General features: G+C 57.5%; 2 protein-coding genes across 6 annotated transcripts; both read right to left on the minus strand.

Moving 5' to 3' along the window:
* Positions 1 to 813: 813 nt before the first annotated feature.
* Positions 814 to 4018, minus strand: CD7 (CD7 molecule). Its single transcript, XM_074319670.1, has 4 exons — positions 3884 to 4018; positions 2646 to 2960; positions 2292 to 2425; positions 814 to 1208 (listed from the first exon to the last, which is right to left on the minus strand). The coding sequence occupies exons 1-4, from the start codon at positions 3957 to 3959 to the stop codon at positions 1101 to 1103; spliced, it is 633 nt and encodes a 210-aa protein (XP_074175771.1). The 5' UTR covers positions 3960 to 4018; the 3' UTR covers positions 814 to 1100.
* Positions 4019 to 5072: 1054 nt separating this feature from the next.
* On the minus strand, positions 5073 to 16287 carry SECTM1 (secreted and transmembrane 1). 5 transcript variants are annotated; one of them, XM_074319672.1, is made up of 7 exons: positions 9221 to 11336; positions 8740 to 8928; positions 8137 to 8270; positions 7675 to 7986; positions 6944 to 6988; positions 6590 to 6753; positions 5073 to 6213 (listed from the first exon to the last, which is right to left on the minus strand). In XM_074319672.1, the coding sequence occupies exons 3-7, from the start codon at positions 8222 to 8224 to the stop codon at positions 6196 to 6198; spliced, it is 627 nt and encodes a 208-aa protein (XP_074175773.1). In that variant the 5' UTR covers positions 8225 to 8270; positions 8740 to 8928; positions 9221 to 11336; the 3' UTR covers positions 5073 to 6195. The 5 variants fall into 5 exon arrangements, with proteins under 5 accessions (XP_074175773.1, XP_074175772.1, XP_074175775.1 ...); XM_074319671.1 differs by lacking the exons at positions 8740 to 8928; positions 9221 to 11336 and adding an exon at positions 16134 to 16286; XM_074319674.1 differs by lacking the exons at positions 8740 to 8928; positions 9221 to 11336 and adding an exon at positions 16066 to 16174.
* Positions 16288 to 27811: the final 11524 nt, after the last annotated feature.

Genomic DNA, 27811 nt, shown 5'->3' on the forward strand with positions numbered 1-27811 from the left:
CAGAGCTGCCTGTGCTACTCTATGCTTCCTCCTCTGGGGTGAGAGGGCAGGATGAGCCGCAGGCGGTGCAGGGGTGAGCACACAGCTCCCAGATGGTGCAGGGGTGAGCACACGGCCCCCAGGTGGTGCAGGGGGTGACAGAGCCCCTCCAGATGTTCCAGGATAACTGAGTCCCTCCCTGCCCTCCTCAGACACCCTGGCACTCTCTTCAGTTCTGCCTGTTACTTGTTACTCCTGCTCCCCATCCCCTTCCTGCTCTCCCTTCTTTTCTCCCAATACTTAAGGGTATTATTCCATGTCTTCTTGAATTCACGGCTATATCTGAGAAGTCTGATGTCACCTGAGTTTTAGGGTTTCCTCTGCTTTTGAGGCACGTGTCCCTGGGATGTCTAGACATGGGGCTCTGTCCCTCTCCTGGCTGTCCTCCACAATTCCTTTAATGACAGTGCCCTCCCAGCACCACCCCGGGAACGCCATCCTTACCCTCTGTCTCAGGCCTCTGGCGGCTGCCAGTTCCTTCTGTTCCCTGTGCCTCTCAGGGTCCCTTCTGCCTCCTCCTTCTGGAGGAATTCCTCTCTTCCTGCTCACTCCGCCTACTAAGTCTTGGGTGAGCGGCGATAGTTTCATCCCTAACCTGCGCACGTGGATGTTTTGCTGACTCCTTTTTCCTGCTGCCTGTCTCTGAGGATGTTGGTTACTCTGGTCCAGGTGGCCATCGCCTCCTGCTGGGGCCGCCCTGCCCAGGACTGTAGGTGTCACACCACAAACCTGGAGGGGCCCAGGTCTGGCTGAGAAGAGAACACCAGACTCGGAAAGGGCAGAAGAGAGGCAATTTATTCTCGGCAAGCCTGGGTTGGGGGCCTCTCCCCGCCCTCTGCCAGGCTCCCCGCTGTCCTGGACCCAAGTCTGTCCAGCAGAGAAGCCCCTCCCACCATGTGCAAGATACGGAGGCATTTTCCCTGGTGACTCCAAGGTGCCAGGGCAGCTGAGCAGGGTGAGCAGGGCAGCCTTGAAGGTGGGAGGCAGGCACGGAAGGCTTCCTGTAGGAGGTGCCAGGAGCCACGCCAGGCCCACTCCTGGTCAGAGGGAGGCCTGGGGCCTCACTGATAGTGGTTGGGCGTGGACATGGTGTTGTGACGGCTACAGGACATATCCTCGTACACCACACTCACCGAGCTCTTATCCTTCACACAGCAGAGTTTCTTGATCTGAAACATAAAGCCTGTCTTTCTCAACGGGGGGCCAGCTGGCTCAGGGCCCCCTCGTTTTTCAAGGTACACCCTCTCAGCAAGCTGGGCCTGCATGAAGCCAATTCACGAAGGGCCTCCCAGCCCCCCAGGTCTCCTGAGTTGCCCTAGGCCTACTGTGTTTCCCTGAAAATAAGACCTAGCCAGACCAACAGCTCTAATGTGTCTTTTGGAGCAAAAATTAATATAAGACCCAGTGTTATTTTAACATAAGACCGGGGCTAATATAATATAGTAGAATAGAATAGAATAGAATAGAATAGAATAGAATAGAATAGAATAGAATAGAATACCAGGTCTTATATAATGTAATATAATATAATACGATATAAGACCGGGTATAACATAATATCTGGTCTTATATTAATTTTTGCTCCAAAAGATGCATTAGCGCAGATGGCCCGGCCAGGTCTTATTTTCAGGGAAACACGGAAGGCGAGGTGGAAGGGGCTGGCACAGAGGGCAGCAGTAGGGAGGTAGAGGATGGCGTGACCTTGCCCCTAGGATCTGAACAGATACAGGCTTGGGCTGCTGCCAGGGAATGTGGAGCTGGTGGAGCTGCACAAACAACTGAGTGACCAGGGGCCCAGCTGACCCTCTCCTGGCCCCTGTCTCACAACTTTCCCTCCCACCTCACACACACTCACACATGATTTCACTCCTATAGACCTCATACTCACACTCTCACACACATGTTCACACGTGCACACTCTCAGTCACATGTAGGCATTGCGATCTCTGAACTGGTCTCTCTGGACGTCCTCTCACCCCCTCCTTTAAACGTTTGACCAGGACGCATCTATGGGCCCCACGCCCATCCCTGCCCACCTGCAAGTCCCTAGGACTCCTTGAGGCTCCAGTTCTGGGGTTTTCCTCCCACCTTGGACCCTCAGATCTCCCAGGGACTCTGATGGAGGGGATGCATGGGTGCTGGGGTTTCCCATGTGTCCAGCTCCCTGGGGCTTAACCGTTCTCCTTCCCTCCTCGCTCTCTGAGAGCAGCTGGCTTACAGGGACACAGGTAACAACCAGGGCTCACACTGACCTGCGTCCTCCTCAGGACACACACGGCCCCCAGCCCCAGCCCGATGAGGAGGAAACCTACAGCCAGGGCCACGGGGAAGGCGACGTGTATCAGCTGAGCCTCCTGGCATGTGTTCACTGCTTGGGACAGTGTGTCTGGGAAGAAGGAATGGAGAGAGGTAGGGGAGTCCATGAGAGCCTTTGGGGTTCAGGGCATGGAGGGGCTCTGAAGTGGAGCAATCCAGGAAGCTTCCTGGAGGAGGCAGGCTGGAGCTGGAAGGAACAACTACAGCAAGCGTAGAAGGAAGGTGCCCAGACAAGAGCAGGTAGAGCCGGCCTGGCCAGCCAGGCCCCCAGGGGTGGGTTCGCTCCCTACCTGTCACCACGACCAACATGCTGGAGTCACAGACATTCATGTGCTTGATGCCCTGGCATACATAGATGCCAGTATCTGCCAGCTGCAGGTGTTGTATGGTGATGGTCAGGTTCTGCGGCGACTCCAAGAAGGTGATGCGGCCCCAGAACCGGTTGTCCACGGTGGGTTCCATCTCATCCTCATAGTAAATCACGTTGGCCTGGTTTGACCCCCAATTTTGCTTCAGGTAGACCCCGCCGTGGGACGGGTCGAAGGAGCAGGTGATATTGATGGAGCCCCCCTTTGGGCTGATCACATAGGGGAACTGACACACGTCTGCAGGAAGGACCCACCACTGTCACCACTGGCCTGGCCAGAGGGGGCATGACCATCCTCCCTGCAGGGGACCGTGGCAGGAAGGAGAGGCCTCACTGACGGGTCACCACAGACTAGGCACCTTATGGGAGCCTTGGAGCAATTCAGGGTGCCATCACCCCAGTAGCTGTACTCAGTTCTGAAGGGTCCTGCCAGCCTGCCTGCAACCTCTCGCCCCCAGGGTCGGGGGAGCTGGAGCAGGGCTTCTTCCTTCCAAAGCAGCCAGCCCTTCGCTGAGTGGCTCTGACCACTCTCCCTGCCTCTAAGCCTGTCTCTTTTAAATGACAGTCCCCAAGGTAGCCGCAGGCACTGTCCCATCTCCCTTTCTCCAATGCTGGCTGCCTCAGTTCCCCCAGCATTTCCAGTGGCTCTGTTGGGTGGGCACATCTTTGCTTGTCTGTGGGACACCCAGAAACACCCCTTGTCTGCCCAGTTGGGCTCAGCAAAACCACCTTCCTGGTGCAAACACAAACCTTCAACATGATTCAAACCTCAACTTCTCTGCAAACTAAATTCTGCAGTTTTGTTTTGGGTTTTTTTGGCACAAGAATTGTGCCAGCGAGTCCCCCTGCAGCCCCCACCCATGTAACTGATCTTCCTGTCTTTATTGCACAATTTCACACACAACTGTTGAAAAAAGCAAACTGAATTGTGGAAAGCCCCAGACAGGCAGAGAACAGAAATGAAAGCCACGGGGTGCTGTACCAGACACCACCAGCGTCTAGGCACTGACTGTTTTGTGTCAGGCTCTGTGGGAAGGTCAGTTTCAGCATCCCCGACCACCCCCTTCCCGGGAAGGAGCGCACCCAGGCAGGTGGGGGCACTGAGCCCACTGAGGGAGGCTGCAGTGGGGGAGGCGACGAGGGACAGTTGGGAGCACTTACCTTGGGTGGCCAGGGCCCCAGGCAGGGCCCCTGCAAGTCCCAGGAGCAAGGGGAGCAGACAGAGCCCTGGAGCCATGCTCACAGCGACCTCGCCCAGTGCTGGGGAAAGGCAAAGTCCCTGTCTCGGGTCAGCAGACTTCCTGTCTGCAGCAGCCAACTGTGCGCCACTACCCAGAAAGTGCTGCACCAAAGCCCCAGTGAAAGGTCAGTTCCTGGTGCGCTCAGGGTGGGGGTGGAACAGAAGGCAGGCAGGGAGGGTGGCTGGTGGGGGCCCCTCTGGTAGGGCTTCCTGGAGGCGGTGGCATGGCGAGTAGAGGCCCTCGTGCTCTCCCACAGTCCCACTGAGTGCCCACAGGTGACTGACTGTCCCGGCCCCCACCCCTCCTGCATCTCCACAGTGCACATCAGGGGATGGAGACAGGATGGTGGGAGGCACATGAGCAGGAGAAAGGGGGCCTGGGTGGGGGTCAGGCTCCAGCTGCCCTAGTCCTCTGGGTCACTTCCTACCAGAACCTGATTTGTGGCCAGGAATCTGGCCTCTCATGTCAGTCACTCCCCGCAATGTGGGGGCTGGACGGGGGGAGAGAGAGAGGAGGGGGACAGGCTCTGCACTGTAAGGGCCCAGAACTAAATCTCCTTTAGAGACATGCTTGAAAATACAGATAAGCAACAAGAAGAAATCACACTCACGGACCCAGACCTGCTGTTACCTTCCAGCTTTCCTGTAGGGGGTGTGCTGGGGTCACAAGGACTCTCTGCCCCCCCATAATCTCAGTATTAAAATGACCTTTGATTTAATTTTGAACGCAGAAACATTTTTGTTCTGTTTTAGGCGAGATGGAATAGATTTCTGTCGCTCCCCCAAGCAGAAAGGCCCCGGGTGCCTTGCCCACTGTGTCTGACTGGCCTGCCCTGTGGTGGCACAATCCCAGCATTGCAGTAGCTGAGCCTTATTTTAACACGCGAGATTCAAAAGCAGCCAGTTCCCGCGGGGCCACAGGTGGCAGCACCACCAGGGACCCCACGTGGGGTCCTTGTAGTGAGTGGGAACTTCCACAGGTCTGCGTTTCTCCGATGCCTTGGGACGTTGTGCCACTTTGACACAAAGCAGCTTCTTTTAGAGCTTTAGGTATTTTTCCATTTATTAATACAAAAGTTTTATTTCCCAGCTCATTTGATGGTTTCTTGATTGTGTTATTTATTTTATTCATCTTAAGCATTAGCGTTATGGATGCTTTTCAAAGAATTGAATGTGCAACTTGTAGAAAAAGCCCTCCGAGTGCTCATTAAAAATGCCAGCTAATTTACCTACTTTCGTGTTTACATGTGGAGGCTTTAAAAAATTTATTTAAAAAAAAATCTCAAGGATCTGTTGCCATTAAAAATGCATCTATAGGGCTGGCTGGCCTGGTGGCTCAGGTGTTTGGAGCGCCGTGCTTCTAAAGCAGAGGTCGCCGGTTCGATTCCCACATGGGCCAGCCCATGAGCTGCGCCCTCTACAGCTAAGACTGTGAACAATGGCTCTCCCAGGAGCTGGGCTGCCCCTGAGCTGCTATGAGTGGCCAACCGACCACTGGCAACTGACTTCCTCAGCCGGAAGGAGGTGGGCGGGTAAAACAAAAATGCATATATAGGTATATGCAGGGGCGATTATGAAGACATCTGGCATAAATGGGTTTGGGGTGGGGGAGGGCCAGCAGGCAGTGCAGATGGGGCAGGGGGCCCAGCCTGGGACAGACACACGTGTGGCGTGTCGGTCCTGCCGGCATCCACCTGTCCCACCTCCCTTTTCCAGGCCTCCCCCCACCACCCCCATCCCCCGCGGCTGCGCCCCTTAGTGGTGGTGATGGGCTGATGCACCTCAGGCCTGTAAGCCCCCATCTTGGCCCCATGACCGCTGGCAGGAGGGTCCCCAAAACTTGTTCTTGCTCACAGTCAAAAGATAGGAAAATGCCCAAGATCAACTTCATACCAAAAAACTGGGGCATCTGGGAGGTTACAGCAGCGCCCCTCACGGGAAGGGGGGGAGCCCACACCCTGGATGGAGGGGGGAGGGAGGGTCCTGTCAGGTCAAGTGTTTTTTGTTTTTTTAACAACTGAGGATTTTTTTTTAATGGGGAAGGGGAACAGGACTTTATTGGGGAGCAGTGTGTAGTTCCAGGCCTTTTTTCCAAGTCAAGTTGTTGCCCTTTCAGTCTTAGTTGTGGAGGGCGCAGCTCAGCTCCCGGGCCAGCGCTGGTCGGGGTGGGGATCCTGGGGCTGGATTCCGGATGCCAGATGGGCTTCATCACCCTCCTTATGGGTGCCCATCCTCAGCTCAGAACTGGCTCCTTTGTGGGGGGGGGGGGTGTGAAGAGGGAGGGATGAGAGCTGGCAAGGAGACGTGTGTGCACGCGCAGAAACGTCGCAGACACACCTTGTGCCACCCATCCTAGGTCTCGTGGAAGTCCAGACCCCCGCACCATGCTGCCCTCCAGGATGTGTGGGGACACAGTGACAGCTTGGGGACAGTGGGGACCTGGTGCACCTGGCTGGGGTCCTCTGGGGGAGGGCCACCAGTTCTCTGGGACCCTGCACTCCTTCCACCTTCCCTTGTGCCCTGGTGGGTGCAAGGCCATGGGGCCCAGTGTCCACACGGGGTCCTTCCTAACCCTCCCCACGCAGCCCACAGCCCACAGCCCACAGCCCAGGCCGAGAGCCGTGTACCTGCAGGAGCTGCTGGGTCCTGGCGGAACGGCGCCTTCTGAACCAGCACAACACAAGGCCGAGCCCCAGGATGGAGAGGATGACGAGGAGGAGGACGGGGCCCAGGGGAGTCCGCCTCTGGTGCTGGGAGATGGCTTCGGGCTGGGGGACTGTCATCTCTGGGCCTGCAGGAAGCAGGCGGGGACTCCATCATTCATCCACAGGCAGGAGCCGTTGCCCACCTTGAGCCCTCCCTGGGGGGTCATCACCACCATGGCCAGGAAGCCCAGGGAGGGAGAATGGGCTGGAAAATGGGGTACACAGGCACCCCTGAGGGTGGGAAAGCTCAAGGGGGGACGCCAGGGGGCTCCTCACTTGTAGCTCTGGAGAAGAACGGCGTGAAAGGTAGGTCCGGTGGCTCTGCCAGGGAGAAAGGGGGAGGCAGCCCCCCAGGTGTCAGATGAGACCTGGGTACAGGAGTCCAGGAGGTCTCACTGGCCCCTTCCCAGGGTCCGGCCAGGCTGGAGGCCGTTCTCAGCCACTCCCACTGCCCCTGGGGGTGAGGGGGACCCAACCAGCAGCTCCCTGTCGCCAGAGCTCAGTGACCACGATGGCATTAGAACCAGATGCGGGGACCACAGGCCTTGGAGGGGGTGGGGCAGACGTGAGGAGTTTTGCAGCAACAGAGGAGGGGGCAGTGGGTGAGGGGGCTCTAAGGGAGGGAAGGGATCAGTGCCCTTGGGGAGGGCGTCCATGGTGCAGGGGCCGCTCTGGGGAGGACATGCAGGGGACACAGAAGAGGGGAAGGTGTTCTCTGCTGAGTGTTTCCATTTTCTCAGTGAATCAAAGAAGTGGCCGGGTCCTAAGAAGTGAGGGAGGGAGGGAGCCGGCAGTGAAGGTAGGAGGGTGGTCAGAGAGGCGGTCTGGGTCTGGGGCAGCACAACCGGCTCTTGAGGTGGACAGTGTCCAGGGCAGGCTGCAGGGGAGGGTGAGTGGACCGAGGGCGACTGCAGGGAGGGGAAGGGGCTGAGTCTTGTCTGGTTTCCTTTGCGAGAATCAAGCCGGATGCCCCACTCGCCCCGCCCGCTGTCCTCTTCCCCACTCACCTGAAATGTTCAGGGTGGTACATTTAATACTTCTTTGGCGTCCAACCATCTCCCACTTGTACTTCCCTGCCTGGGTGTCCTGGGCTTCCTCCATCACCAGCTGCGCCGTGCGTCCTTGAACCCAGAGCCTCCACCCATCCTGGGAGAAGTGTCCCTGGGCCATGTCTTTGAAGATGAGCCGACACTCCTTCCCGGGGACAACCAGGCAGATGCTGATGAGTTTGAAGGGGTTGGACATGTTGCAGGCCATCTCAGCACGCTCACCCCTGGACACAGAGACCACGCCACTGGTGCAGGTGGGGTTGTCCCATCCTGTGTGGAGGGGACAGTCACACATGTGGGTCATGACTGGGCCTCAGGACATTCACCAACAGACCTCCCTGGGGTCATGGTTGTGACAAGGGCCTGTGCCTCACCCCCTCTGCCCCTGTCCTGCAGAGAGAGTGGGACCTCAAGACTTACCACCTTTATGAACACTCAGGGAGGAGGGCAGGAGCAGGAGGGCCCAGAGCATCATGGGAATAAGCAGGGAGGGTGCAGAGGTCAGCATGACCAGCAGGGTCCCGAGTCCTCCTCACTGGTTCTAGGGACGCTCCCTGTAGAAGAGAAGCTGATGGGTCAGAGGCCCCTCTGGCTGCTGTACAAGAGGCGGCAGCAGGGCCTGGGCGGGCAGGGTCCCCAGGCTCATCCCTGATTGTTGATGCTGAGATGCCCGCACCCCTGCCAGACCCGGCGCCATGCCGCCGAGCCACTCCTTCTCTCTGTTCCTTTCCAATGTGCGCAGTGCTGGCCACTGTGAGACAAAAGGGACAAAGACTGGCCGGGGAGCAAGTCCCTGGGAGAACCCGTTTACCCCGTGGGGTGTACCCTTTCAGCTGGTGATTAAACATGCAGAACTGCTGGACAGTGCGAGCAAGAGAGGCGACTCAGGCCATGCAGGGTCCTTGGACCTCACACGATGCTAAGACCACGTGGACACCCAGCCCCTGTCCCCACTTGTGGATCCCACAGCCGGGTGCTCCAGCTTTATTTTGGACCCCGTTAGGGGACACTTTGCCCCCTTGCCTGATTTGCTCTCATCAACAAGACGCGTCTTCATGAGGAACTCATGAGTTGTGATCTGAACGCCATGACTCCACTTTTCCTGAAGCAAACGCCACCTCCAACCGGCCGCCCTCAAGTGTGACATTCATCCTCATTACTTCAAACTATTTAAAAGTGCTTTGCAATTGCTTGCCACTCCATTTGTTAACCCTTGGAGGTAAAAATAAAGGACTTTCTGTTTTGTTTTTCCGTAGTTTTACGTTTGCAGGAAAGTTGGACAGGAAGTGCAGAGAATCCCGACTGCTGACCGCCCGTGGTCTCACTCACTCCTGGCCTCACGGCAGGGCTGGTGGCCCTTGGGCCTGCACGTCCCCGCCAGGGTACCGGGAGGCCCTTCCCTCCCACGTCAGCCCGACTTCATGACCCCACCAGCCAGCCCCAGGGGCCCTGTGGGAGTGGGGCAGGGAACACAAACCCGCTGACCTGGGGCCAGGGAACCCACCTTGCCCTGCACGGCCTCATGACGGAAAGAAAACGACTATGTCCAGCTCTTGAGAGAAACATCCAAGTTGAGGTTTCAAGAATGTAAAATACAAACCCCACGCTCTGCCATCCTCCTGAACGCCAGGCCTGCAGGGGCTGTGGGTCGGCGGCCACACTGCTGGGGAGGACAAGCGGGGACCCAACACAAGGTGTGTTCATGGCCAGGGCTGGCCCGTCAGGATGCCACCCCCAGGACGGACCAGGCAGAGCAGAGGGTCAGACGGCCAGGCCGATGGAGGGATGATGGGTTCTTCCTCCCTCGATCCACAGGGAATTCTGGGGTGCTTGTGCTCTGGTCTGCAGTGGACGGTGCTGACCCTGGGCATCCTGGACAGGAAGCCATGCCACAGCCAGAGTGGCCTGCACGTGGTAGGAGCCTATCCTCCTACAAAGAGACCTCGAGTCTCCTCGACAGGGAGGCCACTGTCGAATGGCCCGTGCTGTGCACACCCAGGCATCGCCAGACTATATGAGTAGCCGAGTTCTGACGTTTCATAAATCAGAGGCAACCGCCATGACCCAACTACCTCAACTACGCCCGGCATCTGTGGACTCAGCAGCAAGGCCGAGGGCTGTGCCACCACCATGTGTGTGGGTGTCATTCTCACCACCACCCCTCCGTCATCTGCTCATGGTCATCAGTGCCATGGGCCCCCAGCACCTAACCTGCGCCCACCACAGGCCTCTCCAGCCGCCCGCTCCCCCCATCACACCCTTGCTGTGTTAGGCATTGTTTGGTGCCCCCCCCTGCATTCCTAAAACACAGAGAACTTTCCTTTCCTTGTTTCTAACGCTCTGGGCTGTGCCTGGTGGGTGGGCCTCCTTTTGCCATCTTGCCAGGCCTTTGCGAGCCCTTTGTCCATTTTTCTGGGATTGTCTGTCTTCTCCTTGCGGGTTTGTGAGATTCCCTTGTTTTAAAGAACTGAACCGTCAACCAGAGGCAGAAATGTCCCCTGGCTGTCACTTCTCCCTAGATTGTTTCTGGAATAAAAGTACTCCACACGAATCCGCCGTCCTGCACGTCTTTTCCTTAAAGCTTCAGGTTTCGTTTTAAAACTGTTTTTGTTTGTTTCTTTAAGTGACCTTTTAAAAAGGCCTCCTAGACTGTGAAGCAGCCATGGGTGGCCAAACTTTATCTACTTTTACGTTCAAATCTTGAATCCACCTCTAAGTCATTTTGCAAGTGACATGTGACAGGGTCCAACTTTACTTTCTTCCAGTAGGATGGCAGGCGGTGTGTGCCCAAGGCATTTAAAGGGTGAGGCACCACATGCCCTCGCTGATGTGCCCCTGGCACAGGGACTCGTGGTTTTGCCCCAAATTTCCAGCCATTTTGCTGTCTGTTCCCACCCCAGGAAGGCAGGGCCTCTCTCATCGCTCTCTTTGTCTTTTTTAGATGTTTGTTTCCCGACAAGGACATCCGTGGCACTTTAATCAATTTTTCTCTAAGAACCAGGAGTTTGGTGAGTGGACGGGTGGCTACCCGATCCTGCCTGAACCTGCTCAGAAAAGCATGAGACAGGCTGAGATTTCACAGTTGGACGCCATCCACTGGCAGCCTTTTCGGTTTCGTTGCCTGTCAGCAATCACCAGGATCAGCATAAACAGCTCAAAATCATTAAATGTTGCTGGAAACCTCACGTGGATGGAAGGTTCTAGAAAGAAGTGTCACAACTTCCTGTGCTGGGGCTTTTCCTGGCCCCTTAGCTAAGATCGGCTCAATCTTTTTCCTCAATACTTTTACAAAACAACTTTTCTTAAGTTGGAAAGATCTGACACAAAATACTCCCACGAGGCTCACGGGGTCTAAAGGCTTCCTGGCTGATTGGCGGCCGTCACCCCTGGTCCCCGGACAAGAGCCTGCTGTGCCCTCTACCCAGGCCCTGCCCTGCCCTGCCCAAGACTGGGCTGTGCCCTGAGCTACACATCGCAGGGGAGAGCAGGGAATTCACCTGTGTGGTCTCAGCTCTGGGCACTGGCCAGGCCCTGGAGGAAGCCTGGGGTAGGCCCTCAGCATTGCCCGTCTCCTTCTGCCTCAAGAACAATCTGTGGGGCCTTTACAGGTCCCCTGATGTCCCTCTAGGACTTCTCTGGGGTGAATTCTCTACACGGCCCTGAGGACACCTGCCCACCTGCTCAGGTGTGCCTTCACCTATCTCTGCAGGGCTGGATTGAGCTGGCCTCTTGGGGAGCGTGTCCCCATGTCCGGCCAGGGGACAGCTTGGCCTGCTTCCTTCTGCATAGGGGCAGGGCTTCTGCAGGTTACACCTCCCTCCCCTGGCGGCCTCAGCCATCAGAAGACTCAGCTGTCTCTACTCTACTACCTCCAGCCAACCTCGACCTTGGTGAAACCTTTGGCCCCCACACTTCCCGGCAGATGGATGCGGGTCCCGGGACCCCAGTCCCAGGGGCAGGAGGAAGCAGGCCAAGCTGTCCCCTGGCCGGACATGGGGACACACTCCCCAAGAGGCCAGCTCAATCCAGCCCTGCAGAGATAGGTGAAGGCACACCTGAACAGGTGGGCAGGTGTCCTCAGGGCCGTGTGGAGAATTCACCCCAGGGAACCCAAACAAGAATGTGTCCTGGGCGACCCGCCCCGGGTCCTGGGCACTATGTGAAGGGCAGAGCATCCTGTCGGAAGCCCGTGCACCCACTGAATGCCCAGCGGCACTGATGGCACCCTGAGTCCTCTGTCCATACCTGTGCTCCCCACGTGTGGCCTCGGGACATAGCGGGAAGGGCAGGTGTGATCCCAGAGCTCCACATGGTCCGGAAGGAAACCCTCCCCTGGGAACCTTCTGGGCACATCTTCCCGGTCGTTTGTCCTTTCTGATAAATTGGAAATCACGTTTTAAGTTCCATGTGAACTTTCTGAAACGCTGACTGAGAATAAATGAAAACAGATGGGTCGTTGCAAACCCTGAGAACCACTGTGGCTTCAGGGCCTCACTCCCTGCTGGGGCAGGGCCACCCAGTGTGGCAGGGCCACCTCCTCTGGGGACCCTCCTATGATCCTATCCCTGCTCTTGACCCCCTGCATGCCTGCCCCACCCACGCCCACTCAGGCACAGGGCACTGGGGATGGGCGGGCCCTGGAGTCATCCCTGGTGTTTCCCTCAGGGCCTTCCCAGGCTCTACACCCAGTAGGTGGTCAATCCCTGGGGACCTGTCCAGCCTCCATCAGGGCGGCTCCCATCAAGGGCTCCATCAGTGCCCACAGTAGGTACTGGGTAGGCCTTCTTTGCCCCCCAGCGGAGCTGGGCAGATCAAATCTCAGCTCTGGTCCTCACCTGCACCAGGTGATGTGAAGAGGTGTGTTTATGTAACACATGCTGACCTGCAGAGTTGGACTTGGGAGGGAGTGTGTGTTGACAAGCAAAGCGAAAGCAAAAGGAAGGCAGCCTGGCCTGTCACATGAGGCAGGCAGGGTGAGGACGGCGACCTTTGCCTGCAGGGCCGTGGCCCTCTGAGGCGGTCAGCATGCAGAGCCCCGAGCCTGGGTAAGTCCCGAGCCTGGGTAAGTCCCAGCCTGGGCGCCCTTTGCTCTCAGGTATTCTGTCTGCCTGCCAGCCTCCCCGGCCCCGCCAGCCTGTGTGTTTTCATGACACCACGTACCCCGAAATCCTAACAATTACTTTACACTGACTCATTTTTCAAACCCCAACATCAGTTTTAGCCTCTCCTTAACAAATACACAGCTGTCGTCATCGTGTGCTACATACACATGATGCAGTGGCCATGGGACAAACCAGGAAGTGCCATGGGCCCTCCACCCCCAGCTGGTGTCCTCCCGCGGGGGTGTGACCCTGGAAAGATGGCCCTTGGCCATCCTCTGCTGTGACCGCCAAGGGAGGCTGGAGCCTGTGCCCGCGGAGGGCGTGGGCTCCCAGACAGGCACTGGCCGGGCTCAGGCTTCTCCTCCCATCCCCCAAAGCCTGTGGCCTTCTCTGAATTTTTCCCAGGCCCTGGACGGCCCTGCCCTCGGCCCAGACACCCCCTGGTCACTCTTCATGTTCTTCCTATGGTCCTGCCTCTCTGCGAAAGCCCATTGATGGCTCCAGAATCTGGATAAAGGGACAGCCTGCTCGGACTCCTCTGCCCCCAAACTGAGCGCCCCTTGGCCTGGTGCCACAGCCCCCGTCACAGTCCCCATCACCATCTGTGACACTGGGTGGCATGGAGGGCCAGCTCTGTGTCTTTGCCAGAGCCTGGATGGGTAATATGTTCGGCCAAGTCACAGTGCAGCCCAGGTGTCTGCAGAGCTCTGGTGAAGGCGGCAGCAGCGTCTGGCTGCGAACCAGGGCCTGTTTGCTGGCAGGCAGCCCAGCCTTCAGGTAGGGTGAGCTCATCTGAAGCTGGAGCAAGGGACACTGGCCTGCGACTGTCCTAAGCAGTCCTTCTCAGTGACCTCCCATGCCAGCGGCCCTCACAGAGACAGGTCTCCACCTGGAAGCACGCTAGGGTCCCTGGGAGGGTCAGACGTAATAATTGCTGCCTGGACCTACCCTGAGGATCCTCACTTATTGGTCTGAGGGTCCTGGGCCTCAGAATAGAGTCGACGGGCTGGGGGAGTCCCCGTCGGGCATTCCAGGGAGTCACATGCTCCAGGCCGAGATGGCTGTTTGGCATGCAGGCAGCGTAGGCAGGGAGAAGGGGCTGGGTGCAAGGGGCAGCAGCACCTCCCAGCAGGGATCAGGTGTCAGGAGCAGCCCCCCTCCGGGCCAGCCCTGCAGACCTGTGTGTGGCAGGTACAGGAAAGGTGTGGCTCCAACTACAGCAGGGTCAGGCTGCATAGGCTGCAAGAATGGGCCCCAAAAACTGTCATCCTTGGTTTGAGAAGGACTGAAGGGCTGAGGAGACATGAGGAGGGCAGCGGGGTGGGGTGGGGGAGTGGCAGGTCTGGTTCTGACCTGTCCTGGGTCCTCAGGAGGCCGCCCAGTCCTCAGCAGAGGGCCCTGGCTCTGTCTGGACAGCTGACCAGGTTTCATGGCATTCGGGGTGCCACCCTATGACCAGCGACTTTTGGCTGCTTTGTGTAATTTATCAGGAGAAAAGGCACTCTGCAGAAACAGGCCATTCTCAGCTCTCCTGGCGCAGTATAGACTCTCACTCATGTCTGATCGTCAGATACGTGACGATCGTCAGGTACGTGAGCAGTCACGCTGCAGGAGGAGTACGTCCCGTGTGATATTTGGGACACACCTATATTTAAAAAGTGATTTATTGGGGTGGCTGGTTAGCTCAGCTGGTTAGAGCGTGGTGCTAATAACACCAAGGTTGCCAGTTCGATCCTCGCATGGGCCACTGTGAGTTGTGCCCTCCTTAAAAAAAATAACAACAACAACAAAAACGCAAAACCACATCATGTTTAAAAAAAAAAAGTGATTCATTATCTGATACAAATGTGTTTGTACATCTGGCAGCTCCCCTCCCTCTGCCTGAGGCCTCACAGTTGTAGCCGATGCTCCAAAAGACAAAAAAAAAAACAGAAAGAGGGAGGCCAGAGCAACAGGGAAAGGGCCTGCAGAAGGCAGAGGCCCCCCATGGTGCCGCAGGGTGTGTGTGTGTGTGTGTGTGTGTGTGTGTGTGTGTGTGTGTTGGGCCTCCAGACTTTGGACTTGGGGAAAACAAGCAACAATTCAGATTTCTCTCAAACCATCCACCCACCAATTGGCACCTGCGTGTGGCGGGGCCAGGTAATGGGGGCCTCCATCTCCACAGCACCCGACAGCACCTGGTGCTGCTTTAGGCGGCTACTGGCACTCAGGCAACAGCCAGGCATGCGCACTGGTGTTCACCCAGGGAGGCTGCATGCAACACTGACCGGCAGGCCGGCCTTTCACCCTCCGCGGAGAGGTGACCAACCACCTCCAGAAGACAGCTGCCTCCTGCAAAGGCCGTGGAGCCCCAGGGCTCCGTTGCCCATGTCCTGTCCCTGTGTCCCAGCTAAGCAGGACAGTCCCCAGGTAGGGCCAGGCGAGGCAAGCCTCCCCATCTCTCACAGCTCTGCCCGGCTGTCTCCCCCACTCCCCCAGGCTCGAAAGCACCTCCTCTGAGAACGCCCCTCCCGCTGGGCCCTGGGGCTGGAAGTACATCTCCCCCCACCTCACTGTCGCAGTCCCGGGACAGGAGGGCCTCCCGGGGCTCTGGCTCAACTACACACTGGCACTGACGCTGGCGCGGAAAAGGCTTTCACACTGCAAGTCGTTAACCAGCGGCGGATTACAGATTACGGCTGCTCCGCAGTCAAACTAAAAATGAAAGGGCCGGGGGAGTGCCCCGCCCCCCGAGTCAGGGGAACTCCAGGCGTTTCTTTCTGTTTTGCCGACGTGAGTCCACGGCATCTGTGTGCCTCCACGAGAGTGCACACTGAGTGTGAGTGCCGCCATCTGGGCCTGGGTGGGAATGCCTTCGCCCCACGCATGGTCAAGGGGAAATGTTCCGACTTAGGGGACCGGTGGCCTGAGATGCCGCCGGCCTGCCCCTCCAGGAACGAGCCTGGGGATGCCCTGCAGAGACGCAGGTCCCCACGGGGACCCGAAGCCGCTGTCCTCTCCCCTCCCCTGGCGTGCACTCTGCGTCCCTGGTCCTGTAGCACACGGACCCGGGACCGGCACTGAGCGCCGCGTCTCTGCAAGAGGCGGACAGCGCGGGTGAGGAGCTTGGGGTCCCGCGCTCCGCAGGCTCTATCCCCGCGTGTACCCGGCGACCCCGAGTACACGGAACCCCAATACCCGGAGCCTCGTCCCCGTCCTCGAAACCCCTCACCACATCTCCGGCCCTCCCGGCTGGCGCGACTCTCACCTGTGCCCCGGCTTGTGGACCAAGAGTCCCTGACCCACGCGCGGGTCCTCCGCACGCGCGCCTCTTACCTGCGCCCTTGCTCCCCGCCCGCGCGCCTCCCTCCTGCGTCCCGGCTCCCGGCTCCCCGCCGGCTGCGCTCCTGGACGTTTGGCTCCGCGGCGGGTCTGCGCGCTGCAAGCGGGAGGAAAAGTGAGCGATTTGAGGGCGGAGCCAGGGGAGGAGGCGGCGGGAATGAGGCTCCAGGATCCGCGCGAGGCGCCGCACCCAAGTCCTAGATTCAGGAAACAAGCCCGGGTTCTGGGAAGTCACCCGTCTCAGGAACTGTCCGAGTTCACAGAAAGTGTTTATGACTTTCTTGGTAGTGAATTCCTCACGAAACTTTTAGGAGACGCACGTCATTAGATGGTCATTCTAAAGAGAACAGGGAAACAACAGCGGCTGTTTCCCAGGAGAGCCATGCCTGGAGGTCTTCCCGCCGAGCTGGACAGATGCTTCTTTGGGGAGCTGGGTGGGTTCACCTCCCTGCCGGGATCAGGGGACCCCCAGTCCTCGCCTGTGTGCGTGGCCCACACTGGGCAAGCTGTGCGCCCAGAACCCACAAAGAGGTCGGGAAGAGAAGAGGGGCTGCGATTGGGTCCACCTGGAGGAGGGGCGTGCGCAGGGGGAAATGAGAAGTAATGAGGGAGCCTGTGAGGAGGGGAAGGTTGAATTGCCCACAATTAGCCCTGAGCAGAGGGAGCCCTCCTGCCAGCTCCCTCCCTCTCCACCCAGGATCCTGCGAGGGGGAAGGGGGGCAGGGGGGCCCCCGGAGACACACTGTGCACAAGCTCAGGAATCCGGGAGTCACACCTGTGTGAGGTCATTCCCAGTGGGCATGGGTACACACGGACCTGCCTGGGAGAAGCATTGGAAGCGTGGGGTTTGTTCAGGGGGGTTGTGCATTTCTCCGTACATAGTGGTTTTGGTGCTTATTATAAGGTCACTATGATAAAGCTTTCCCCGAGTCTCCGAAAGTGGGAATAAGGAGGCCTGCGGGAGTTAATGGCAGTGAAAGCAGAGGGCAGAGGTGTCTGATCCGTTCTCTGTCCGGCTCCGGCTGGCTGTTCTCGGGCTGCTGGAGGGAACCAGTGTGTGGACCAGCGTGTTCAGCCTCACCAGCTTTCAGAAGCACCTTCGTCCGCTTGTTGCCACTCCCCACTGACCAAGCTGCTTAAACCCTCCAAGCTTCACCTTCCTCATCACAGAGTGGCCTGTGTGTGGATCCAGCCCACAGTGCCTTGTTGCTCAGCTTCACCTGGGCCACTGGAGCCAGGAGTCCAACAGCCACGAGAAACAAGGAGACCCTGGCCTGGCGCCTGGGAGAGGGGAGAGGCTTGGGGAGACAGTCCCAGCAGGGGGGTGCAGGAGAAGGGTTTGTCCCCATCCAGAGTGACCAGGGACACCTAGGGCAGGGATGCCTGTTGTCAGCCCGACACTCCCAAAAGCCCACAGGAAGGCAGAGGTGGTGAGGGGAGCGAGCATGGGGTCCTGCAGTGGCCGCATGGGGAAGGCTGGGGTGTACGGAGGAGGCACAGCCCACATGTATTGCTGGTTTAGTTGTGGCACGAGGTGGCCTGGAGGTTCCCAGAGCCTCCCCTTCCACGGGAACCCAAGCTGACATCCTCCCTGGCAGGCAGGGAGCAGGGTAAGGGACAAAAAGGTGTGTCTGGGGCCCCAGGGGAGCTGTCCCCGCAGGCTGTGGACCCATGAGTGGGCAAGTCCTCACTTGACACGCAGCGATGCCCCACTTTCTTGAGAAGGGAGGATGATGCAGAACGGAATTCTGGGAATCCCTCGAATTTCAGGGGTGGCCGAGGAAGGGCCCAGACTGGACACAGCAGAATGTCCCAGCTGCCTCATAGGTGAGGTCTAGAATGTCCAAGGTACTTCAGAGGGCAAGAAGGGCCAGTGCTCCCGCTGGACATGAGGTCTGAAGGTCAGCCAGCAGCCTGTTCTCTGGAGCTGGGCAGAAAAGGACAAAGTCCTCCAGAATATTCCAAGGGGTTAGCCTTTGGACAGGTGAAACTCAAAGCGACGGTTCTCACAGGATGACCTCATAGGAGACATGGACAGGGTGACACCTCCCCCCCCCATAATGCCCCTCCCACACACACACACACAGGGCCAATGGGGCACTAGAGAGCCCAGCCTGGGAACCAAATGACAGCCCAGCCCGGGAACCAAAATGCCAGCCCTCTGTGTACCCTCCACCAGTTGCCCTACTCCCATGCCCCACCTCTGTGCCCAAGGGATGGGCTTGTGTCTGAGGCCACTTCCCAAGTCAGCCCACCCTTCTCCTTGCATCCAGCTCCACAGGGGTCCCCCAAGTCCCTGGGGCTGCTCAGGCAGGTGGGTCTGAGTCTTTCCTCCCTATGCAGTGAGGTGCTACTGGGAGTTTGATGAACACGCATACCCTTATAAAGCTTTTACATGTCTTGTTGCTGTTTTTTTTTTGTTTACTAGCTTGTTTTTTTGTTTTTGTTTTTAAAGTAAGGCAGTAGCCTTACAAAGGACTTGAATGTCATTAAGACCATACAATGAAGCGAGCTGTGGTGTCTTATGACTGTCCCTAGCGAACATTTCTTTGTAGAGCTTTGTAGCAATTTTCTGCGTATATGCAAACCTGCTTCTCCAGACAGGTGACAGGTACGTGGCTCCTCCTTCCAGCTCCTCCTCCCCCTGATGTTTCATCCGTGGTTTGTCTTGAATCACAGTTTCTGCTTCATCACGTGACCCGTGAAATTTCACTTTCCTCTGGTTCTGGGAAGTTCTAGATTTCAGTTATGATTTCCTCTTTAACTGAAAAAAATCATCCAGCAGCATGTTCTTATATCCCAGCCGTGCAGTGATGTTCCCTGTCACCAGCGAGTAACTTCACCTGTCCCCTTCACTGCGTCCCCACTGTTCTTTTTCTCTTTTTAATAAAAGTATAGATATTTCAATGTCAATATAGCAGCTGTTCTTTTTTTTTAATCTAAAATTTTTGCTTGTTTCTTGGTTGCTGCTTTCCTGTTCTTGTTCCTCCAACGTAATGTAATTCTACTTTATCTGTTTTTGGAAACTTTTTAAGTTTTAAAATTTCAGACTTATTTAAATTCTTGACCCATCCAATATTTCTGCTCCTGATGGAATGAGGAACTGGCTGTTGTTTTCCCCACACATCTGGCTGGTTGGTGCCTGAGCAGCCCTGGGAGTTCACTGTCTTCGTAGCTTTCTCTAGAATCAGTCTCAGCATTAACACTTCCTTGCTGAGGCCCACTCTTCTCTCATGTCTGCACGCTCCTTTACTCTCTTCAAAACATTGTAAACTGCTGTCTGTATCAGTGTGCCACATTTCTCACTAAATTCTGGGGTGCTTTCCTTGCTGCTGTAGGTGTGCGTGCCCTTGGGGCCCTGCCTTTGCATGTTAGCTTGGTGACACTTTCCCAAGTCTCTGTCCCCCACTGGTCTTCCCAACACATGTACAGGAGCAGCATGTGAGGAAATGATAACAAGGGGGTATTTGGGGGCCCCAACGGTGGATGAGTCCTGGATGGGCAACCCCAAAGGGCTGGCCCTCAGCTCCTTCCTGGGCCCCCAGTGCCCAGCTGGCACTAAGCACTCCAGTCTTTCCACAGCTGGACCAGGGTGGGCACAGACCCAGTCACAGCTGGGCCACAGCTGATTGGACCAGGAACAAGAACTTCACTTGTCCACATCCTTTCCTTTTGGGGAAGTGCCTGGCCAACACATCCTGATGTAGCGTTCCTGCGGTGGCAGCTCTTCCTGGAAGGGGGAGCGAGGTCTGGGAGGAGGGGGAGGGCCAGCAGGGCAGGCTCTCCAGTGGGCACCTGCCTCTGTTAGCTGAGTTTATACATTAAAACACTCTTTCCCCTTGTTATGACTCAGTCTTCATGGTACAACATTTACAAAGTAGATGCAAACAGAAAGCTGAAACCCGCCTGTGATGGCCTTCTGGGGATGGCCCCTCTGCTCACATGCAGAGGTTTCAATTGACAGGACAGAGGACATACACAGTGCCAAGTTGGTGGCCCTGCCCCTCCATGTGCCAGGAGCAAGTGACAGGCCCTTTTGTGAGATGTGCTGTCTGAAAGCCCAGGAGGCATCTCCCAGCCACCTGGCCTCAGTAAAGGGAGGAGCCCCTGACATTCTGGGCTGTGGTCTCCACCCCCTTCTGCCCTCAGGGTCGGCAGGGGTGAGAAGGGCATTGTATCCTTGAGGCTGAGAGGTGCCCTCCCCTCCAACCCTTCCTGTTCTGGGGCACACAGGGCCGAGGCCCCTCCCCGTGCTGCTATGTGCCTGCATCCCCGCTGGCTCGCTGGGTCTGCTCCTTCTGGTCCCTAAGCAGCAAGACCCTGTCTGGTGCCTCAGAGCTCAGTGCACGAGGGCCCAGCTGGTGGGAAGCGGGCGCCTAGGGCCGGTGGGCATGTGAGTCTGGCTGGTCTCTGAGTCAACCGGCCTCTCCCAAGGCCTGGGTGGGGCCTGCAGTGCTGCCCTCCCAGGCGGCCTGGCCTCTGGCCAGCTGCTCCAGACCCTGACACCCAGGGAGCACTTGGGGCCCTGCCAGGCGTGGGGTCCCCGTGGAGCAGAGTGTGGGGTTCAGACCTAGTGCCATGCAGTCCTCTTCTATGGGGGCCGGGCACCCCCACGGGTTTTTCTTCACAACATAACATTCTCTTTTATGTCCTTAATATTTGCTGGACTCTGTTCTGATGATGTGGATTCTCTCCCAGCCCAGTTGTTGTTTACGCAGCAGACATGGGGCTGAGTGGGGGCCAGCGCCCAGGAGACTGTGCCCTCCTCCCAGGAATTCCAGGGACCAGCGGTGGGAAGGGGTCACGCTGCTTTAAGGGTCCGAGCCTTTGAAAGCACAGCTCACCCTGCTCACCCGTCCCCCACGTGCCCCGAGATGGTGCCAGTGCCGTCACCCCCCCCACCACCCTCTCACTTTGGCTGCCAGCCTCCGCCTCCCAGAATTGCCAGGGAACCAGGACACTTCCCGGGGAAGACTAAGGGCGACCTTAGTGCAGCGTGGGCCAGGGCTGGCCCTGCGGGATGTGAGCCCTTTGATCCGAGGCCTGGGACGAGGGAGGAGCTCAAGAGGTGTCTCAACACCAGGGTCCTGACCCAGGGGACTCCTCAGCTGGGCCTGGGGGACAGGACCCAGAAAGACCTTCTGCACGGCTGCTAGAAAATGTCAGTTAAGGGAGAGGGTTCTGGGTATCCGTGTGGAAGAGGGGCTGGGAGGAGCTTCCCCAGAGACCCTTGGGAGCCAAGCTGGTGGCTGGGTAGAGGGCCTTGGACAGACAGACGGCCGGCCCACAGAGGAGCCCAACTGTCCACCTCTCTGTGTCCCACGGGAGAGTGACCCCAAGATGGCTGTCCTGGAGAGCAAGACATCTGGGCCCAGAGATCCATGGGGTTCCTGGAGTGGTGGGTGAGCTCCTGCTCCCCTTTTTTCAGGAACCAGTAGTGGTCCGGCTCTCCCCGGTAGGTTCGTAGGTTCAGAGGGAGTCTCGGTGGTGTCTGCCCGGAAGGGCTGAGTCAGGCCAGGCATCTGCGTCCTGCTGTGCTCCATCTGTTCTGTTCCGTTACAGCAGCCCAAACGGCCCAAGACACTGCGCAAACAGAAAAGTCCAGTTTTTAAAATTACAGAGTACAAGTCCATTTCATTGTAGCAAACTTGGCAAAATCAAAGCTTTGTGTGCAGAGACAAACCACCGAGAACCCCAGGCTCTGGAGAGCATGAGGCCCTTCACGTACCCCACGCAGTTTTTGAGCACACGCCATGCGCTGAGCTCCAGCAATGATTTGACCATTTTCTTTCTGGACTTTTCCTGCCAGATCACTGTTTTGTGACATCCTTTGTTACAGGTTCCTTAGTGGTGCCTAGAAGTGGCCCCCAAGTGGGCTGTGCTGCACACCCCGGGAGGGCGAACTGTGGGTGAGGGGCCTGCCTGCAGCTGGCTGAGATATCTGATGACACAGGCAGGGAGGGTTTCAGGAGGAAGGCAGCACAGGGTGAGATGCTTCCTTGGGATTACAGTGAAAACTCCAAGGTCGCAGAGCAGGTGGTGGAATCGTGCAGACTGCTCCAGAAGCATCAGATTTCTCCCCCTACCTGAAGCCCAAGCATCCAGAATCAGTGGGCCAAAAAGCCCGCAGTGATGAGCCATCCTCCACGCCCCCGGCCCAGAATCCAGCCAAATAGCTACCTAATGTGTCACTGGAAATAATGCAGCGGGTGGCACTTGTCAGGTTACAGCTCATTGAAGCAAAGCAAGTATGAACCAGCGCCTACCATTTGTAAATATTCGGATGTTTAAGCCAGCGTGAGTGGAGACTTCTGTCGCCTGCGCCCAGACTGTGACGTGGCCACACCTGCCGTGTGCCCCGCCGTCCTGCTCCCATTTCTCTAAAGCACAGACCGCATCTGGGCCTTGGCTTGTGCGTGGCCTCCCTGACTCCCTGCCACCCCTGTGAATAGATGGGCTCCTCCGAGGGCCTCCCTCCTTCCCTCCCTGCCTGGTCCTCTCCAGCCTCCAAAGAAGCCTTGGCCTGTCTCAGCAGAGGCCCGGAGGCATAACCCTAGGGCGCCGCTGGTGGGAACATGACAGGTGCAGCCAGCAGGGGACACAGTGCGTTGGTTCCTCAAAAGCTTGAACATAGAGTCACTGTGTTTATGACCCAGCAAATCCACATGGACTTGTATTCAGCCTTAAACAGGGACGAGGTACAGACATGCTACTACACAGAAACCTTGAACACACGGCCCTCAGTGAGAGAAGCTGACACAAAGGCCACACAGCATGTGGCTCCACGTGCATGAAATGCCCAGAACAGGCACGTCTGGAGATGGAAAGCACACTGCTGCTTGCCAGGGGCTGGGGTGGGGGTGGGAGGGGCTGCTTAAGGGGTACAAGGTTTCCTTTGGTGTCACGAAAGGTCCTGAATTAGATGGGGGTGATGGATGTACAGCACTGTGAGTGTACAGACCTGTACACGGGAAAAAGCCTGTCGGGCTGGGTGTCCAGGTGCCTGGACCTTGAGCGGGGCCCATGGGCCCGGCTCCAAGTGGAGCCAAGGACGCTGGCACCACCAACCTCTGCTGGCACAACCCTCCACAACACGACCAGGTCTGGCTGGGGTCACAGCCATGGGCCGGTCCAGTGTCCATGACCTGGCCCAGGTCCTCCAAGCCCACCAGGGGAATGCCAGGTGACACGGACACAGGAGGGTCCCCTGTAACAGTGGGACAGAGACGACCCGCTTTCTGTCCTCACGGTGGGGCAGCAGGAGCAAGGCAGAGGCCTGGGAGCTTTTTACTATGTAAAAGCTCAGAGTTCCACACAAATGAAGAGAGTGAACGAATCCGGATGCACTCCAGCCTGCTTTCCATTCCTGGCCTCTTCCGTTTCCCCCGCCCCCCAGCAACTTGGAAGCAAGTCTGGGCCCGGCTCCGCATGTCAGGGAAATGGCTGGTTGTAATCAGCTCCTGGTTTCGCCACCTCCTCCCCAGGGCACTCCCTGATGTGTGTGAAATTCAGGCCTGCTTGATGGGCTTGCGTGCAGCAGCATCTTTCTTAGAGGTTTTCTAATTGGAGAACTGTTCGAATCAGGCCAACATCCTCTAAACCCATCAGTCCTGTCCCCTAAGCCATGGATGTAAGCGTGGCTTTTTGTCGCTATAATTAAGTCTGGCACTGAGAGCTCGGTGTTGAGCCACATGGGTATCCCGTGTCGTGTCGTCTGGGGCTAAGGACAGGAGCGGCGAGTCGCGACCTCCCACGTGGAGCAGAGTTTTGGGCTTTGCTGAGGGCCGTGCAGCGGATGTCTGCTACATGGCATGTTGGCAGCCAACCCAACACAGGGACAGCATGTCACTTTCCCACGTTACTGCATGTTTTCAAAAGCTTGGATGTTAAGGAGCTGGCGTTTTAAGCGGTGCCAGGGTGACCTTGGGGTGAAACCATTTCAGGGTGACACGAGCATTGTGTGGCGTTCGCAGGCTGCCCCAGCACTGCCCACTCCTCGGGGCCTCTCTCCACTTCCCCTAGAACAGATACCCAGGGTGCGAGCCAGTCCTTATCAGGCCTCAGCAGGCTGTCTGGAAGTTTCTGCAGCCAAGGGCGACCTTTGGCCTGGGCAGCAGGGCACTGGACGTGGGCAGGACACCTTGTGGCTCTGGTTCTAGGGTGGCTGCACCCAGCCCTGTTTTCCACAGGATCTCTGGACACTGGATGTGCACACGGCTGTGACCTCAGCCTGACCTGCAGAGGGAGCTGGGGGCTCTGGACCCAGACTGCCCAAGGAGACCTGGGCCTTTGGAGGCCTGAGACCCTGGGGGCGCAGACCCCTGTGTGTGTGCAGGCCTGTCACCCAGGGCTTGGCACACAGTGAGTCCCAGACAAGCATGGCTGTCACTGGAGCTTTGTTTACAAAGATGAGGCTCAGAGCTCCTGGGGCAGGGTTGCCTGCTCACAGCACCACAGGGAGTGTTGTGGGGCTCAGTGCTTCCAACCACGGGCTGTTTATAGGGAGAATCTCAGCTGTCACAGAAAGAGGTCAAACCAAGGCAGGTCCACGGCCATAATGACAGCACAGAGGTCAGTCCTCATGTCAGTCCTGGCTAGGCGGACCCTTCCCCCCGCCTCCACCCCCAGCAACGGCGTCCAGTACACCCGGACCCCACTCGCGGGGCCTCAGCTTTCCTGTCTGCAAGGGATGGTTGGACATGTCACCTCCTTGGGCTTTTTCCATGCTTCTTCATGGCCCAGCACAGCCTGCACTGTGGACACGGAGCTGCAGACAACATGAGAACGTTACAGTCGTTTGGTTTCCTATTTCCACCATGGCTCGCGTACATTTTAGAAGCCATGGAAAACAATGACAAGCAGAAAACGTGATTGTCTAGTGTCATCCATCCCCAAAGGTGACCTCTGCCAACATCTGGCTCTCAGTCCTCTGACTTTGTGGTCCCTGCCTTTGCATCAGGTCCCATGACTGTTATTCAGCTTTTCCCGTTTACTTCAATTCACCAGACTGGGCGGGCGGGGATGGGACCCAAAAAACAAGGCACCTGCTCTGAGGGGCCCTGGAGGACGTGCCCAACAGAAAGTGCACACTCACACCCACACCACACACCCTTGCACACACTCACACTTGCACACTCAGCGCACCTCTAGGGCCTGGCCTGCAGTAGAGCTGGTTTGGGGGAGAGAGGGACCTAGCTTGGGGTGGCTGGGACGGGGCCACCAGCCAGGCTTTCTGTCAGGAGAGGACTCTGGAGCCCGACAGCCTACGTCCAATGTCCTGACTGCACAGAGCAGGTGGCAGAGCTGGGAGTTCTTGGGTCCTGGTTTCCAGAGCTGGGTGGGCACTGGGTTTGGGCAGGGCCTGCTTTGCAGAGGGCCGTTGTCTGGGGCCGCATAGCACCCGAGGCCCACCGCCTGAAATGGCCACCAGGGGGCGCCGTTGGCAAACAGTAAGTCCGCGCCTGGGAAAGGATGCTGCTGGCCCCTGGCCGCTCCCGCGCCCCTGGGAGCCGGGTGGGTCGCCACAGGTCTCCGCAGGCCACCTGGGGGTGGGCCAGGTGCACGTGGAAGCCCCGCTTCCATAACCTTTTCATCACCAAAGATTTTTGGGCTTGTTTCAGTTCTGTGTTTCTGTGCCTGGCTTTCTCCAGTTGTGGGTCTTGAAAGAAAACTGTGTGCCCTTGGCAGGATGGGCGCCTGAGGGCTGTCACACCCACACCCCTTCCTCCGTGGGGGGTTCTCCTGGCGGCCAGGGTCAGCACGTCCCTGCCTGCCTCCCCCCTCTGGCAGCCCACTCCTTGGACAGGACCCCAGAGCCCGCCCACTGGGAGCTGGGAGCTGGGAGCTGGGAGCTGGGCGAACAAGGAGGGGAGGCCATGAGTCTTTGTGGGGCCATTTGTCCGCCTGGGGTGTCCCCTGATAGTGTCCCTGGCATGTCCAGCAGTGGGGGCCATGGTGGTGACGAGCACGGTGGGATTGACTTGTGAGCCGTGCAGGGGTTTGGCGGCCACCGGCAGTGGCAGGGTGGCCCCCGGGGTGCGGATGGGATCGGCTCACAGTAGCCGCTGGGTGACTCCGGCCTTGACCCGTGTCAAGCGTCTGCCCCTCCCAGCTCACACTGTCTGCGCAAGTGTGGTTTTGCTCTCACTTCAACATGAACAGGTTAAACTGAAATATTTAAAGCAGCTTTTGATTTAAAAAATGTGTTTTTCATTGAGCAGCCTCAGAGACAGCAGCAAGGGCCGGTGTGACCTTCCTGATTCACCCAAATGTCTGATCCAAGGCCTTTCCCCCTTAGCGTCATTTAACGTGTGTTTCTAAGGAGACGCCACTTCTGTCATCTCTCCCATCTCCAAGAAACCCACTCGGCCTGCAGTGAGTGACCCTGCCCACTTCAGCGGCATTGAATATTCTCATCAGAGATGGGGGGCGGGGAGGGCGGTGCTGAAACCAGAATCTTCCACAGAGAAGCGGCGGCTGTCAGCTGAGGTGAGAAGGGACATCGTCAGACACACAGATCTTAGTTGTTCACCTCCCACACATGCTTTCTCAGAGAACCAATATTGCTACATTCCAGGGACACAAACCCAGTCCGTGTCCCAAGACAAAGGACGCTGGGTAAACCCAGGGGGTCTCACGGCTGTGGGACCTGGTGCTGAGAACTCCACAGGCTGGATGCAGGTTGTCAAGGTTGGCACATGGTCCCATGGAAAGGTGTGTGAGGGACCCTTGGTGCCTGGTCATTGGAGTGGGGACACAGTCCATCTAGGGGGCAGCGTCTCCTGACCAGCCTTCTTCTCAGGCTTTACCCCCAAGTGCAAAGACCCTTCCCCAAGAGGGATCTCTGCTGACTCCACGGGACAGCCTCCGCCCTGGCCGTTGGTGAAGAAATCCCCCTGGGTGGTGGGGGCCCAATTCTGGGGGGTCTCACTCCACCTCCTCACCCCCTAACTCTGTCCCCAGCTGCCTGGAAACCCAGATGGCACAGGTCCCCTGCAGGCATGTTGAGCCAGCACGGTAAGGATGTGCCATGGTGTCAAGGCCACATGTCCTTTCAGGGAAGTGCTCTGTGGTTCCCAGCGCCGATGGCCCCTTTCCTGATCAGGCACTGTTGTCTGCACAACTCTGGGGCATCTGGATTCAGGAGGGGACACCTGGCCATGAAGGGAGAGGGAACGCTGGGCCTTAACCAGGCTCTGGATCTGCCCAGGGGGGATAATAATACCCACGTCACCTAGACCCCACCCCAGAGGGACCCAGGGCAGTGCTGGCCACACTGGGTGTCGGCGCCCAGCCCTCCCCTCCTGTCTCTCCTGCATCCATTCTTTCTTCTTGTGGGTACCATGCAGAGACCACACTTTTAAAAACCTTTTTTTTAAAACAAAAAATTCTAAATAGACACAGAAAAAAAGAGAGAAGAATATGCCCCAAATACAGATGGCACTCTCCGGATGTTGATTCTGTTATGGAAGCACTTGGAGTGGGAGGGGATAGGCACTCAGCTTGGCATTGTTTCCAATGCCAAGGGAACAGCTTCTGGGGCCCAATCCTGTCCTTCCCAGGAATTAACAGGGAACCTAGACTGGGTCACCCTCAGGCTTCCTGCTGTCACTGATCTAGAAGCTGTGGGTTCCAGCCACCTGGTGACCTATGACTGGTGAAGCTGGGATTGC

The sequence above is a fragment of the Rhinolophus sinicus genome, linkage group LG15 (genome assembly GCF_036562045.2).
Source record: "Rhinolophus sinicus isolate RSC01 linkage group LG15, ASM3656204v1, whole genome shotgun sequence".
Classification (NCBI taxonomy): Eukaryota; Metazoa; Chordata; class Mammalia; order Chiroptera; family Rhinolophidae; genus Rhinolophus; species Rhinolophus sinicus.

Coding starts and splice junctions, on each gene's coding strand:
- SECTM1 (XM_074319671.1), bottom strand. CDS start 8,224: ATGCTGACCTCTGCACCCTCCCTGCTTATTCCCATGATGCTCTGGGCC. Junction 7,987..8,136: donor CCTGAGTGTTCATAAAGGTG/GTAAGTCTTGAG, acceptor CCCTCCACACAG/GATGGGACAACCCCACCTGC. Junction 6,989..7,674: donor TACCACCCTGAACATTTCAG/GTGAGTGGGGAA, acceptor TCTCCCTGGCAG/AGCCACCGGACCTACCTTTC.
- CD7 (XM_074319670.1), bottom strand. CDS start 3,959: ATGGCTCCAGGGCTCTGTCTGCTCCCCTTGCTCCTGGGACTTGCAGGG. Junction 2,961..3,883: donor TGGGGCCCTGGCCACCCAAG/GTAAGTGCTCCC, acceptor TCCTTCCTGCAG/ACGTGTGTCAGTTCCCCTAT. Junction 2,426..2,645: donor CATGTTGGTCGTGGTGACAG/GTAGGGAGCGAA, acceptor CCTTCTTCCCAG/ACACACTGTCCCAAGCAGTG.